This window comes from Moschus berezovskii, chromosome 3 (assembly GCF_049115385.1).
Source record: "Moschus berezovskii isolate FMDL1 chromosome 3, NW_MosBer_1.0, whole genome shotgun sequence".
Taxonomy (NCBI): Eukaryota; Metazoa; Chordata; class Mammalia; order Artiodactyla; family Moschidae; genus Moschus; species Moschus berezovskii.
Window position 1 is genome coordinate 81,210,918 of NC_142462.1, and position 17,205 is coordinate 81,228,122.

At 38.2% G+C, this 17,205-nt stretch overlaps 1 protein-coding gene across 1 annotated transcript in view; it reads right to left on the minus strand.

Moving 5' to 3' along the window:
* STK31 (serine/threonine kinase 31) overlaps window positions 1-17,205 on the minus strand; it is a 74,980-nt gene that overhangs the window by 5,950 nt on the left and 51,825 nt on the right. Inside the window, exons 22-23 of the mRNA XM_055421023.2 lie at window positions 15,626-15,748; window positions 697-765 (exon numbers count right to left, since the gene is read on the minus strand). Coding sequence (XP_055276998.2) covers window positions 697-765; window positions 15,626-15,748 — 192 coding nt within the window. The remainder of the gene's footprint in view (window positions 1-696; window positions 766-15,625; window positions 15,749-17,205) is intronic.

Below are 17,205 nucleotides of genomic sequence, written 5' to 3' on the forward strand. Positions count from 1 at the left end.
ATGGAATCCCAGTTGAGCTATTTCAAATCTTGAAAGATGATGCTGTGAAAGTGCTGCACTCAATATGCCAGCAAATTTGGAAAACTCAGCAGTGGCCACAGGACTGGAAAAGGTCAGTCTTCATTCCAATCCCAAAGAAAGGCAATGCCAAAGAATTAAATATTAGCTTCCTCCAAACTATTTTCTTAATATTCTATATATAGATATTGGTTGTTTACTTGTTCATATTTCTAAATCATTAATTTCTCCAATGTTTCAATCCTAAAAAGCAGACCCTAGTTCAATTCCTGATATAGAACAGATACTCAAAATATGTTGGTTGTATACATATGTATATCTCAAAGCAATATGAATAGCACAGATGTACAACAAAGAAAAGACACAGCTAGGTACTTATAAAAAGTAGTAGAACACTAATTTTAATAAAATATTATCTTTGAAGATACAGAAACTACTGTTTTTCCTTAATTATTACACAGCTTCTATATATAATTTGACAAATTCTAGTAGTAATCTGCAGCAATAATTTTCTGACAATGGTGTAAGTAGGGCACTTAAATTTTTTCAATATTTCTTTACTGGGAATGTTATTTGCATTCTTACAAAAATTAGAGGACTTCAGTTAAATAAGTTGATACTACTGCTCACACCTATATCACAGGTTTCCAACAAGAAAATGACAAAAAGGTCACATACCAAATGAAACTGATCCATCTTTGGGATTCCATCCTCATTAGTTTCAAATTCCTCATTCTGAACAGAAAGCTGTTAAAGAAATGAGAATGAATAAATTCCCAACATACTAAAATACCGATCCTACAGCAAAGGCAACTCTGAAACTGTTCAGGTTCTAGACAGAAGAGAAGAACTCAAAGCACATTAGTCCTTGCAAGACAAAAAAAATTTTTCATATAACCACTACCAAACAGTCCCTGGGGTTCCTAACATATCAATGTACACACTCTAGGCACATTTAATACTTCATTTTACAAGCAAATACATTAAAATATAGTGGCTTATAAGGTGTTGGTTTCACCAATACTTATACGTTAAACATAAAGAAAATTTATCATGCTAGTTTCCTTCTTCCCTAATACCTGTGTTCAAGAAATTCTTGTTAAAATTTTATGAATTATTAAATATGAAGAATTTCTTACATGTACAAAGATACTCTAAATCCCATGTATTCATCACCCAGCCCTGACAACCATCAACCCATGACCACTCTTGCCCTATGTACAAATCCACACATATTATTTTTGAGGCAAATTCTACACATCTCATAATTTTATCTATAAATATTTTAGTATATACTTCTAAAAGATCAAGTCTTATTTTGACATAATCACAAAATCACACTTGTTCTGTCACTAAGTTGTGCCTGACTCTGCAAACCCAGGAACTGTAGCACATCAGGTTTCCCTGTCCTCCACTATCTCCCAGAGTTTGTTCAAACTCCTGTCCATTGAATCATTGATGCGATCCAATCATCTCATCGTCTGCTGCCTGCTTCTCCTCCTGTCCTCAGTCTTTTGCAATACCAGGGTCATTTCCAATGAATCACCTCTTCGCATCAGGTGGCCAAAGTATTGGAGCTTCAGCATCATTTCTTCCAAATATATCAAGGGTTGATTTCCTTTAGGACTGACTTGTTTGATTTCCTTTCAGTCCAAGGGATTCTCTAGAATCTTCCCCAGTACCACAATTTGAAAGAATCAATTCTGTGGTGCTCAGCCTTCTTTATGGTCAAACTCTCACATCCATACATGACTACTGGAAAAACCATAGCTTTAATTATACAGTCCCTTACTGGCAAAATGATGTCTCTGCTTATTTACTTGCTGTCTATATTGTTCATAGCTTTTCTTCCAAGGAACAAGCATCTTTTAATTTCGTGGCTGCAGTCACTATCCACAGTGACTTTGGCACCCAAGAAAACAAAATCTGTCACTGTTTCCACTCTTCCCAACCTATTAGCCATGAAGAGATATTTCTAAAAGATAAAGTCTTATTTTGACAGACTCACAATACTAGATGAAAATTAATATAAAATATCAAGTTTTCAAATTTTTAATCATCTCATACTTTACTTTTATATCATTTAAATTCAGATCCAAATAAATTCCACATATTATAATTAAAAAATGAGCAAAGCCACTTCTAATCTCTCCTGTTCCTCATCACTATGTACAACTATAAAGGTTGGAAATAACATAAAATATAATCAAAGGAGAGCTCCACAGGTTAAAAGAGGAAGGTAAACTGATGAAAAGTCTCAGAACTGGACTAACAACATAGTGACAAGGTGTCTTATCACTTTCTTCCATTAAAAAGGGATAAAGTCTTATTTTGACACAATCACAGTATCACAATAAAAATTAGTAATTCACTTTAATATAAAATACCCAGTTTTAAAAACAAGATGACTCAAACAGGGTAAACTCAAAGAAAACTAACTACATTTCTAAAAACTGAAAATAAATTAATGAAATGAAAATTAATGAAATTAACAAAAATTAATAACATTTATGAAAACTGAAAGCAAAGAAAAAAATCTCAAGTGAAAATAAGCATAAGAAACACTACCTACACAGTAATAGAAATTTGAATTTAAAAAAAAGGATTTCTCATTCAAAACCAAGAAAACAGTAAGTGGCACATTTTCAACTGATAAAAAGAAAGAATTTTTTTTCTATCAGTGAAACTCTCAGGAAAGAAGGTGAAATCAAGAAGTTTTCAGATGATGGAAAACTAAAGGAATTTGTCACTATAGACTTAAAGAATGGCTAAAGGAAATACTTCAAACAGAAAGGAAATAATTTTTCTAAAACAGGAGTACTGGAGCATTAGAAAAGAGGAAATGACAATGTAAAGAACAGACACATGAATAAATACCAAAGACTTTCCCTCCTATCATGACTTTCCTAAATCATATATGATGACTGAAACGGAAGTTATAACACTATTCTGATGTTCAATTCAATGATATTTAAAAGTGGGGAGGGTAAAAGAACTAAAATAGAAGGCTTCGGCACTTTGGTCAAACTGTTAAAACACTCATACCAATAGAATAGCTGAAGACACACAACTGTGAAAAAAGCTATTATCAAAAAGACAAGAAAGAACAAGCGGTGGAGAGGAAGAAGAAAAAAAGGAACCTTGGAACCTTTGTACACTATTCATAAGACTGTAAATTAGAGCAGCTGCTCTGTAAAACAGTACAGAGTATCCTTAATTAGGTAAAGAACTTTTATATGACTCAGCTATTCTACTTCTGAATATTTATCCAAATAACACAAAACCACTCATTACCAGCCATGCGGATTTGGGACAAATCATCTCATTTCTCTTTGCCTCAGGTTCCTCACTCATAAGGCTACTGTAATAGGGTCTTGTAGAACAAAAAACATTTTTGTTTCAGTTCAGTCGCTCAGTTGTATCTGACTCTTTGCGACCCCATGACATACAGCAGGCCAAGCCTCTTTGTCCATCACCAACTCCCAGAGTTTACCCAAACTCATATCCATTGAGTCGGTGATGCCATCCAACCATCTCACCCTCTGTCATCCCCTTCTCCTCCTGCCCTCAATCTTTCCCAGCATCAGGGTCTTTTCAAATTAGTCAGCTCTTCACATCAGGTGGCCAAAGTATTGGAGATGCAGCTTCAACATCAGTCCTTCCAATGAACACCCAGGACTGATGTCCTTTAGGATGGACTGGATGAATCTCCTTGCAGTACAAGGGACTCTCAAGAGTCTGCTCCAACACCACAGTTCAAAAGCATCAATTCCTCAGTGCTCAGCTTTTTTTACAGTCCAACTCTCACATCCATTCGTGACTACTGGAAAACCACAGCCTTGACTAGACAGACCTTTGTTGGCAAAGTAATGTCTCTGCTTTTTAATATGATGTCTATGTTGGTCATAACTTTCCTTCCAAGGAATAAGTGTCTTTTAATTTCATGGCTGCAATCAGCATCTGCAGTGATTTTTGGAGCCCCCAAAAATTAAGTCTGACACTGTTTCCACTGTTTCCCCATCTATTTCCCATGAAGTGATGGGACCAGATGCCATCTTAGTTTTCTGAATGTGTGCTTTAAGCCAACCTTTTCACTTTCCTCTTTCACTTTCATCAAGAGGCTCTTTAGTTCTTCTTTGCTTTCTGCCATAAGGATGGTGTCATCTGCATATCTGAGGTTATTGATATTTCTCCCGGCAATCTTCATTCCAGCTTGGGTTTCATCCAGCCCAGTGTTTCTCATGAGGTACTCTGCATATAAGTTAAGTAAGCAGGGTGACAATACACAGCCTTGACGTATTCCTTTTCCTATTTGGAACCAGTCTGTCGTTCCATGTCTGGTTCTAACTTTTGCTTCCTGACCTGCATACAGTATCTCAAGAGGCAGGTCAGGTGGTCTGGTACTCCCATCTCTTTCAGAATTTTCCACAGTTTACTGTGATCCACACAGTCAAAGGCTTTGGCATAGTCAATAAAGCAGAAATAAATCTTTTTCTGGAACTCTCTTTGCTTTTTCGATGACCCAGCCGATGTTGGCAATTTGATCTTTGGTTCCTCTGCCGCTTCTAAAACCAGCTTGAACATCTGGAAATTCACGGTTCACATATTGCTGAAGCCTGATTGGAAAATTTTGAGCACTATTTTGCTAGCGTGTGAGATGAGTGCAATTGTGTGGCAGTTTGAGCATTCTTTTGTATTGCCTTTTTTTGGGATTGGAATGAAAACTGACCTTTTCCAGTCCTGTGGTCACTGCTGAGTTATCCAAATTTGCTGACACATAGAGTACAGCACTTTCACAGCATAATATTTCAGGATTTGAAATAGCTCAATTGGAATTCCATCACCTCCACTAGCTTTGTTCGTAGTGATGCTTTCTAAGGCCCACTTGACTTCACATTCCAGGATGTCTGGCTCTAGGTGAGTGATCACACCATCGTGATTATCTGGGTCATGAAGATCTTTTTTGTATAGTTCTGTGTATTCTTGCCACCTCTTCTTAATCTCTTCTGTTTGTGTTAGGTCCATACCATTTCTGTCCTTTATCGAGCCCATCTTTGCATGAAATGTTCCCTTGGTATCTCTCATTTTCTTGAAGAGATCTCTAGTCTTTCCCATTCTATTGTTTTCTGCTATTTCTTTGCACTGATCACTGAGGAAGGCGTTCTTATCTCTCCTTGCTCTTCTTTGGAACTCTGTATTCAAATGGGTGTATCTTTCCTTTGCTTTTCACTTCTCTTCTTTTCACAGCTATTTGTAAGGCCTCCTCAGACAGCCATTTTGCTTTTTTGCATTTCTTTTTCTTGGGGATAGTCTTGATCCCTGTCTCCTGTAGAATGTCACAAACCTCCGTCCATAGATCATCAAGCACTTTGTCTATCAGATCTAATCCCTTAAATCTATTTTTCACTTCCACTGTATAATCATAAGGGATTTGATTTAGGTCATACCTGAATGGTCTAGTGGTTTTCCCTACTTTCTTCAATTTAAGTCTGAATTTGGCAATAAGGAGTTCATGATCTATTCCACATTCTGCTCCTGGTCTTTTTTGTTGACTGTATAGAGCTTCTCCATCTTTGGCTGAAAAGAATATAGTAATAGCCTCTATTCCAGCCAAATACCAAGGGAAAAACTGTGTCAGCAAGGCTGAGTGGGGAGTTGGACTTCCACCCTAACCATCAACGAAGAGGCAGAACAAAGTTGTATATGATGGCACTAGCTGCAATCTACCCAAACTGGTACTGCCAATGGGATCCAGCAGAAAGGTATCTTCTACTCTACCCTCAACAGCAATAAAGCAGAAAAAGTAGTGTAGGCAGTATTAGCCAGCACTCTATTTTCCCTGTCTATCCCCCAAGGGTCAGCAGGACCACGCCAATGAAAATGAAACTTATAACCTCACAAGGCAGCACCAGGGCAGTATTTGCTCCCCATCTCCCCAGTATCAACAGGAGTCAATAGAGAGATGATTTCCTCTCCTACCCACCAGGAACAAGAAGAGCCAAAGCAGTACAAATCAGTATTTCACTTTTGCTGAAGTGGTGTCAGCTGAGCTCAGAGGAGAGCTGCAGATCTAATCTCATCTGAAACTGTACACTACACCTAAACAGGGTAACTGTCTGCAAAAAAAAAAAAAAAAAGGGATTAAATAGGATGCACAGTCTCAGAATATAATACCAGAAATGTTCAAGCTACAGTTAAAAATCACATGTCAAACTAAAAACCAAGAAGATCTTATATGAGAAAAAGATAATCAACAGACATCAAGATGACAAAGATACAGGGATGATCTGACAAAGATCTTAAAGAAAGCATCACAACAATGCTTAGAGACCAATTAGAAACCTGCATGAAAGAGAAAAAAAAAAAAAACAGAAAGCCTCAGCAAAGAAGACAGAAGCTATAGAGAAAATCAAATAGAAATTTTAGAACTGAAAAACAACAAAAGAACAACAGAAAGGAAAAACTCACTGGACTGGCTCAATAGCAGAATAAATATGACAATGGAAAGCACTAATGAAATTGAAGACAGAAATACACAAAATACCCAATTCGAACAAGAGAAAGAAAATGAACAGAGACTCAGGACCTGTGGACAGTAACAAAAGATTCAAAATATGTATCATCAATCTCAGAAAAAAAGGTGACTGTAAGACTAACAAACTATAGGAGTAATAGCTGAACCAAATTTCACATATTTGCTGAAAAAGAAACAAAGTGCAGCTAAACAAACCCCAAACAAACCCAAAGAAATCCACGCTAAGACACATCGTAATCAAACTTCAGAAAATACTGACAGAGAAAAGTCTTAAACCCAGATGGAGAGAGAAATTACCTACAGCGGAATGATTCAAATAACAGTGAATTTTTCATGAGAAACCAAGGAGGTCCAAAGAAAACTGAACAGCAATTTTTAAGCAATGAAAGAAAAGAACTGTAAACTCGGAATTCTGTACCAGCAAAAAATATTCTTCAGAAATGAAGGTGTAATTAAGATGCTCTCAGATGAAGGAAAACTAAAGACTTTTTCATCAGGAGACTTACCTTAGAAGAATGGCAAAAACAAGTTCTTAAAATAGAAAGGAAATGATAGAAGAAGAAACACTGGAATATCAGGAACAAGAAAGAACAAAGAAGAGTAAAAACGTGGGTAGACATAATAAATGGTCCTTCACTTCACACTCTGAGACGTGAATTCCAAGTCCTCTGCATTTGGATCCAGTAAGAAATCAATGATAAGTCTGAGATTCTTGGCTGGATCTCAGAGCAAGTTCAGACACATATGAAATTTCTGCACAGAGAGCATTAGAGATGTTAGTAGTTCCATCCAGCTAGGAACCCTGAATCCTCCTACACTCAACTCCATAATAATGAGATCTATTCCACTCAGTCTACTTAATTATGATGTTAGAATCACTTCCAGATTTTAGGGGGCTGCCATCCATTTCCCTTCTCTGAGATTTCTCTTAATTGGAGTATTTTTTTGAGAGGCACTCATTATTGATCACATTAGCTGGGTCTAAAAGGAAAAACAAGACATGGGATATTACTTTTCCCTTGTCTCTTATTTGGGGATTAAACATCAAAATGAAGCATAATGTGTCAAAGGTATACCTGAACTCTAAACGTGTTACTCACATCCATCCAAAACTTTCTAGAAGGAGGACGTCTCATCAAAGAATTCAAGGTTGGAGATGTCTTAATAGGGCACTGTAAAATTTAAGGGTCTTCATAGTAGTCACTGCAATGGCACTTAGTAGCTTATCTCTGAAGCCTGGGCCCCTTCTGCAACTGTTCATTAATTGGCTTCAGTGAAGGCTGTACCTCCAAGGCTGAATGTGTGATGTGAATGTGGCAGGCGGTCTTGCACAGAGCCTCAAGACACAGAAATCCTGCGATAGGGCATTACTGAAGAAGTGGTATCCTTCTCTGACTCTCACATGCCTAATGTCTACAGTTGGGATAATGATGTGCTCCCTTCACACAACTGTTTTGGACAAAGCAATGAGATAAAGTTCAAAAAGTACTTAATAAGTACTTTAGTTCCAGACATGCACTATGTGTCCCAACAAGGGAGGATGTTATCATCATGTTATAAACAGACATAATAATGTCCTTAGTTAAGTGAAAGTCGCTCAGTCGTGTCCAACTCTTTGTCACCCCATGGACTATCCAGGCCAGAATACTGCAGTGGGTAGCCTTTCCCCTCTCCAGGGGATCTTCCCAACTCAGGAATCGAACCCAGGTCTCCTGCATTGCAGGTGGATTCTTGGATTCACATACCAGTTGAGCCACAAGGGAAGCCCAATAATGTCCTTAACTGAATAAATATAATGTTTGGTAATACTTTGAAGAAAATCAAATACATATATCTTTTATAAAGTTATTTTCAAGAAATAAAACCTTAAAGGGAAAGGATTTTTCGAAAAGCATATAAAGCAGATTACAAAACATCTAAAAATGAAGATTGTGTAAAGAGGCTAAACAGAAGAATAGGAGACAAAGGGACTACAGGGTAGTCTATGATGAAGTCCAAAGCTAAAGAAGAAAGGAAGAGAAGCTAGGAGGTTGCTGATTGATTTGGCAGAAAGGGAAGATAGTTAACACACACACAGTAGATGTAAGAGTAGTTACAGTAAAATGAGAAAACAGAAAGTCTTGTCCAGATAAAATATGTACTGGATTGGATTCTACTACTTTCATAAAAGAAAAATTATAGGAAATCACAAAATCCTGGTTTTGGAAAGTAACTGAAATTTCATGAAGGCATGGGTCTCAAATTGTTAAGAAGGTCCAAAAAATGATAGGGAAGCCATGTGTGCTGTAGTCATGGGGTCACAAAGAATAAGACATGACTGAGAGATTGAACACCAACAAAGTTGTTCAATGGGTGATCAATATGGCCACTAACATCTTCTAGGACTATCTCTGGAGTTGGAATAAAAAAAAAAATCTTCAAATAAGGTTTCAAAGAAAGGTGTAAGTGGTAACGGTGGAGAGTTCATCTACTGATCTTGTTTCACCCAGGAAACAAGAAACATTTTATTTAAAAAAAAGAAAAGAAAAACCTAATACTTTAGCACATAACTGTAGCTAAACTTTAAATGCCCATGCTTTTGTCCATTTAAATGTCCACAAAGGCATGCTTTTGTCCAGTTACTATTCCAGTGACAGCACTACAACAGGAACACGTCTAGGCACAGGATACAGTAGCAAACAAGACAGACAAGCTGTCTAAAAGGAGATTACATTCTATGGATAGAAGCAGATGATAAAAAAGACAAAATACATAAATAGTATGTTAAGAGAAACCTAAAGCTGAAACTCCAATACTCTGGCCACCTCATGCGAAGAGTTGACTCATTGGAAAAGACCCTGATACTGAGAGGGATTGGGGACAGGAGGAGAAGGGGACGACAGAGGATGAGATGGCTGGATGGCATCACCGACTCGATGGACATGAGTTTGAGTGACCTCCTGGAGTTGGTGATGGACAGGGAGGCCTGGCATGCTGCGATTCATGGGATGGCAAAGAGTCAGACATGACTGAGTGACTGAACTGAACTGAAAGCAGTGGGAAAGGAGTTGCATTTTAAAGAAGGACAAATTGAAAAAGCGATACTTGAATAAATGAAAAAACCATTCACTCTTCATTTTAAAATTATTCTGCTTCCTCACAGTAGCATCCACAAATTTTTTTTTTTCAGTATCACATCAGAACTGCTCTAATTTTTAAAACTGCCTTCTAGAAATGCCTTTAAGAATTTCATTATAACCTGGAAATATACAAAAGAACCTTAATACAAGCAACTTTAAGAATGTACCAGTTAAAAGACGACTTACTGCTGGAGGTGGGAGGGTCGCCAACACTCAAACATTAAAATTTTCTGTAGTTAAAGGCAGTTTTCAGAATGCTTCTGTCATTTAATATGGGTCTCACAACAAAAATGATCCTAAAGCAAAATATCTTTTATGATACATCCCAAAATATTTAGTCAGTATTCTAGTGTTTTAATATTAAATAAGCTGTTAACTTTTACTTTTGCTAATTTCAAAACTTTTAAAAGTCATAATGTAACAGTAATCTATTCATGATTCTGGAAATGAGATCCTTTGCTAATGATTCCAGTTTAACTTTGAAGCACTGCCCTTGCATCCTGACTTCTTTGCCCTTTTATATATTTTACACTGTGGTTTCTATTATAACTTACCTAGTTCTTTGAGGAGGAAGATCAAAGTATCTATAAACTTTGGCAGTAACTAACTTTCCTTTCAATGAAATAGTTGTTTTTAAAAAGAACCTGAACAACTAGAAAACAGTTTTTTAGTTTTTTTATGGTATCACAATAGCTCCAAAAAATTAAATACTGAAGTATAAAATCTAACAACACATATATAAGATCTCTAAGTTCAAAAATAACAAAATGCTGATAGAATAAATTAAAAATGCCTAAATAAATGGATTTGTGAATTAAAGAACTGAATGTCAATTATTCAAAATGCAAATTCTCCCTAAATTGAGCTACAGATTTAATACAGTTCCAAGTAAAGTCACAGAGGCTTTCTGCATGTATAGACAAGCTGTTTCTAAAATGTGTATGCAAAGGCAAAGATTCCTGAATTACTAAAACATTAAAACGTTAACAATATGACGAGCATCTGGAACTCTCACACAGTGCTGGTTCTGATAACGCATAATGTTATATCCCTTCTGAAAAAGTCTGGCAGCACCTTATAAAGTTACACATACAGTTACAGTCTACCCAACAGTCTCCCTCTTGAAAATTTATTCTAGAGAAGTAAAAACAGGATCACACAAAAACCTATACCTAAATGTTCATCAAAGTTTTATTTGGAATAGCCCAAAACTGGAAACAATCCAAATGTCCTGCAACAGGTGAACAGATAAACAAAGCTGGTATAGTCACATAACAGAGGAGTTCAGTTCAGCTCACTTCAGTCGCTCAGTCATGTCCGTCTCTCCGCGACCCCATGAATCACAGCATGCCAGGCCTCCCTGTCCATCACCAACTCCCGGAGTTCACTCAAAATCATGTCCACAGAGTCGGTGATGCCATTCAGCCATCTCATTCTTTGTTGTCCCCTTCTCCTCCCACCCCAAACCTTTCCCAGCATCAACTCATTTCCAGTGAGACAACTCATCGCATGAGGAGGCCAAAGTACTGCAGTTTCAGCTTTAGCATCAGTCCCTCCATGAACACCCAGGACTGATCTCCTTTAGAATGGACTGGTTGGATCTCCTTGCAGTACAAGGGACTCTCAAGAGTCTTCTCCAACACCACAGTTCAAAAGCATCAATTCTTCGGCGCTCAGCTTTCTTCACAGTCCAACTCTCACATCCATACACGACCACGGGAAAAACCATAGCCTTGACTAGACGGACCTTTGTTGGCAAAGTAATGTCTCTGCTTTTTAATATGTTATCAAGGTTGGTCATAACTTTCCTTCCAAGGAGTGAGCATCTTTTAATTTCATGGGTGCAATCAGCATCCGCAGTGACTTTGGAGCCCAAAAAAATAAAGTTTGACACAGTTTCTACTGTTTTTCCATCTATTTTCCATGAACTGATGGGACCAGATGCCATGATCTTTGTTTTCTGAATGTTGAGCTTCAAGCCAACCTTTTCACTCTCTTCTTGCACTTTCATCAAGAGACTTTTGAGTTCCTCTTCACTTTCTGCCATAAGAGTAGTGTCATCTGATATCTGAGGTTATTGATATTTCTCCCAGCAATCTTGATTCCAGCTTGTGCTTCTTCCAGCCCAGCGTTCCTCATGATGTACTCTGCATAGAAGTTAAATAAGCAAGGTGACAATATACAGCCTTGACATACTCCTTTTCCTATTTGGAACCAGTCTGTTGTTCCATGTACAGTTCTGACTGTTGCTTCCTGACCTGCATACAGGTTTCTCAAGAGGCAGGTCAGGTGGTCTGGTATTTCCATCTCTTTCAGAATGTTCCACAGTTTACTGTGATCCACACAGTCAGCCACAAACAAGGAATCAACTCTCAATATACTACAAGGCTTGAATGAATCTGAAAGTCATTATGCTGAGTGAAGAACCTAGTCTCCTAAGGTTACATACTGTAAGGTAACATTTATATGACCTTCTTAACAAGACAAAACTGTAGTGATAGAGAAAAGATCAGCAGTTGCCAAGGGTTAAAGTGCTGCACTCAATATGCCAGCAAATTTGGAAAACTCAGCAGTGGCCACAGGACTGGAAAAGGTCAGTCTTCATTCCAATCCCAAAGAAAGGCAATGCCAAAGAATGTTCAAACTACCACACAATTGCACTCATCTCACACGCTAGTAAAGTCATGCTCAAAATTCTCCAAGCCAGAGTTCAGCAATATGTAAACCGTGAACTTCCAGATGTTCAAGTAGGTTTTAGAAAAGGCAGAGGCACCAGAGATCAAACTGCCAACATCCGCTGGATCATGGAGAAAGCAAGAGAGTTCCAGAAAAACATCTATTTCTGCTTCATTGACTATGCCAAAGCCTTTGACTGTGTGGATCACAATAAACTGTGGACCATTCTGAAAGAGATGGGAATACCAGACCACCTGACCTGCCTCTTGAGAAACCTGTATGCAGGTCAGGAAGCAACTGTTAGAACTGTACATGGAACAACAGACTGGTTCCAAATAGGAAAAGGAGTACGTCAAGGTTGTATATTGTCACCCTGCTTATTTAACTTATATGCAGAGTACATCATGAGGAACGCTGGGCTGGAAGAAGCACAAGCTGGAATCAAGACTGCCCGGAGAAATATCAATAACCTCAGATATGCAGATGACACCACCCTTATGGCAGAAAGTGAAGAGGAACTCAAAGGCCTCTTGATGAAAGTGAAAGAGGAGAGTGAAAAGGTTGGCTTGAAGCTCAACATTCAGAAAACAAAGATCATGGCATCTGGTCCCATCACTTCATGGGAAATGGATGGGGAAACAGTGGAAACAGTGTCAGACTTGTCAGAGTTTATTTTTGGGGGCGCCAAAATCACTGCGGATGCTGATTGCAGCCATGAAATTAAAAGACGCTTACTCCTTGGAAGGAAAGTTATGACCAACCTAGATAGTATATTAAAAAGCAGAGACATTACTTTGCCAACAAAGGTCCGTCTAGTCAAGGCTATGGTTTTTCCCGTGGTCATGTATGGATGTGAGAGTTGGACTGTGAAGAAAGCTGACTGCTGAAGAATTGATGCTTTTGAACTGTGGTGTTGGAGAAGACTCTTGAGAGTCCCTTGGACTGCAAGGAGATCCAACCAGTCCATTCTAAAGGAGATCAGTCCTGGGTGGTTCATTGGAAGAACTGATGCTAAAGCTGAAACTCCAATACTTTGGCCACCTCATGAGAAGAGTTGACTCACTGGAAAAGACTCTGATGCTGGGAAGGATTGGAGGCGGGAGGAGAAGGGGACGACAGAGGATGAGATGGCTGGATGGCATCACCAACTCGATGGACATGAGTTTGAGAGAACTCCGGGAGCTGGTGATGGACAGGGAGGCCTGGCGTGCTGTGATTCATGGGGTCGCAAAGCGTCGGACACGACTGAGTGACTGAACTGAACTGAACTGAAAGGTTAGGGAAAGAGAATAGGGACAACACGTAGGATTTCTTTTTTTTCCCTAAGAGTTATGGAACTGCTGTGTATCCTAATTGTAGTGATGAGTATACTAATCTACAGTATGCTAAAGTTCACAGGACTGAACACCAAAATCCAATCAACTGTACTACATGATAAGTTTGAAAATAAAATTTTTAAAAGACCTCAGTCAACATTACAGAAGAGCAGGAATTCATCATAACAATAGTGTCATATTCATAACGCTCTTTACTACCAGCTAATGAAGAAAGGAAATTGATGGAATAAAGAGTGACATTACCATACTTAAGTGATATTTTATGATAACTCTCAGGAACATAAGAACATTTGAGACATTAACTTTTATCCTTATGATATAAAGAATAAAGAGATTACTGAAGCAATGACAAAAATCATGTCAGTATAATAATCATTTCTAAGGCTATCATGGTTCTATGAAACCAGACAACTTTAAATACATATGACAACATAAGGCTAAAACTTACAAAGGATTAACTGGGCCATGGGATTCCCACTGATTACTACTTGGGTAGGTATAAACATCCTTTTAATAATAGCTTTATTGAGGTGTAAGTCATGTATAATAAACCACGTGCATTTAAAGTATATATGATATATACTTCTACAAAATCATTACCACTATCGATGAACGTGGTGATCATGCCAAAAACATTTCCTTGTGCCCTTCTGTAAGCTATCCCTCCCTTCCCCTCTATCCTCAAACTCCAGATCACTGCAAATCTCCTTTCTATCACCGTTGGTAAGTTTGCACGTTTTAGAATTCTATATAAATAGAACCATAAGTATGCATTCTTTCTTTCCTTTGGCTTTTTTAACTTCAAAGAAATATTTTGAGATTCCTCCATATTACTGGGTATAAAGGCATACCTTGGAGACAGTGAGAATTCAGTTCTAGATCACTGCAATGAAGTGAAAATTACAATAAAAAAGTGAGATGTAGGTTCAATCCCTGGGTCAGGAAGACCCCGGGAGAAGGAAATGGCAACCTACTCCAGTATTCTTGCGTAGGAAATCCCTTGGACAGAGGAGCCTGGCAGGCTATGGTCCATGTAGTCACAAAGAGTCGGACACAACTTAGCAACTAAATAAAAATGATAACAAGTATTCCAATGGATATACAGTGGACTATTTATCCATTCAATCCTGGGTGTTCATTGGAAGGACTGATGCTAAAGCTGAAACTCCAATACTTTGGCCACCTCATGTGATGAGCTGACTCACTGGAAAAGACTCTGATGCTGGGAAGGATTGGGGGGCAAGAGGAGAAGGGGACGACAGAGAATGAGATGGCTGGATGGCATCACCTGAGTCGATGGACATGAGTTTGAGTGAACTCCGGGAGTTGGTGATGGACAGGGAGGCCTGGAGTGCTGTGATTCATGGGGTCGCAAAGAGTCAGACATGACTGAGCGACTGAACTGAACTGAACTGATTTATCCATTTACCTGTTTATGGACATCTGAGTTTTCCCACTTTTGGTTATTACAAATGTCTCTATATGTTCAGAGACATTTTAATATATTGAAGAAAATTACTTCAGATCATCATCACTTTCTTATACTGAAATATAATACATCTGTATAACTACACACACTATATATCCCTGTTTAATGCATTATTATAAAGGCAAAAATGGCCTTTTTTCCTCATTGTTTTCCTGTGAAAAGTCAGAGTGTTAGTTGCTCAATGGTGGCAATCTTGAGCTTCCCTCATGGATCAGACAGTAAAAAAATCTGCCTGCAATGAAGGAGACCTGGGTTCTATCCCTGGGCTGGGAAGATCCCTTGGAGGAGGTCATGGCAATCAGTTCCAGTATTCTTGCCTGGAGAATCCCCATGGACAGAAGAGTCTGGCGGGCTACAGTCCATGGGATGGCAAAGAGTTGGACACCAGTGAGCAACTAAGCACTTAACAACAACAAAATGACTGATTTCTTTCAATAAAAATGTAACATACCCATAATAAAAGGCAGCCATAAGCATATAAGTCAGAACTCGGAGAAGCAGGTTTTCCCATTTTCAGTTCAGGTGATAGCAAACTTAAGTCACCAACCATCATGTTCACTGAGGTTCGCTGACTCTAAAAAAACAGCAAGTCAAGTCTTTTAGAGGCAACACAGTTGAGGCAGCTTTCTGTGAAGTAATCTGCATTTAATCAACACAAAAAATATTCATTTGAAATATTTTATTCTCTCTCCACTTTGAAATATTTTTACCTAATTTCCACTATGATAAACTGCTCTTAAAATCAGTCTCATGAAATTTAACCATGAGACTACAGTTACACTGCACATTGTAGACTCCAGATTAAATATTAAGAATTACTGATTCAATAAAATTTAGTACTTTCTTAAAATACAAAAAACCTCGAATAGCCAAAGCAATCTTGAGGAAGAAAAATGGAACTGGGGGAATGAACCTGCCGGACTTCAGGCTCTACTCCAAAGCCACAGTTATCAAGACAGTATGGTACTGGCATAAAGACAGAAATATAGATCAGTGGAACAAAATATAAAGCCCAGAGATAAATCCACGCACCTGTGGACACCTTATCTTTGACAAAGGAGGCAAGAATATAAAATGGAGAAAAGACAGTCTCTTTAACAAGTGGTGCTGGGAAAACTGGTCAGCCACCTGTAAAAGAATGAAACTAGAACACTTCCTAACACCTTACACCAAAATAAACTCAAAATGGATTAGAGAGCTAAACTATAAAACTCCTAGAGGAGAATGTAGGCAAAACACTCTCCAACCTAAATCACAGCAGGATCCTCCAAGACCCACCTCCCAGAATATTGGAAATAAAGGCAAAAATAAACAAATGGGACCTAATTAAAATCAAAAGCTTCTGCACAGAAAAGGAAACTATAAGTAAGGTGAAAAGACAGCCTTCAGAATGGGAGAAAGTAATAGCAAATGAAGCAAATGATAAAGGATTAATCTCCAAAATATACAAGCAGCTCCTGCAGCTCAATTCCAGAAAAATAATGACCCAATCAAAAAATGGGCCAAGGAACTAAACAGACATTTCTCCAAAGAAGACATAAAGATGGCTAACAAACACATGAAAAAATGCTCAACATCCCTCATAATTAAGAGAAATGCAAATCAAAACCACAATGAGATACCATTTCACACCAGTCAGAATGGCTGCTATCCAAAAGTCTACATGCAATAAATGCTGGAGAGGGTGTGGAGAGAAGGGAACCCTCTTACACTGTTGGTGGGAATGCAAACTAGTACAGCCACTATGGAGAACAGTGTGGAGATTCCTCAAAAAACTGGAAATAGAACTGCCGTATGATCCAGCAATCGCACTCCTGGGCATACACACCAAGGAAACCAGAGTTGAAAGAGACACGTGTACTCCAATGTTCATTGCAGCAATGTTTATAATAGCCAGGACATGGAAGCAACCTAGATGTCCATCTGCAGACGAATGGATAAGAAAGCTTTGGTACATATACACAATGGAGTATTACTCAGCCATTAAAAAGAATGCATTTGAACCAGTTCTAATGAGGTGGATGAAATTGG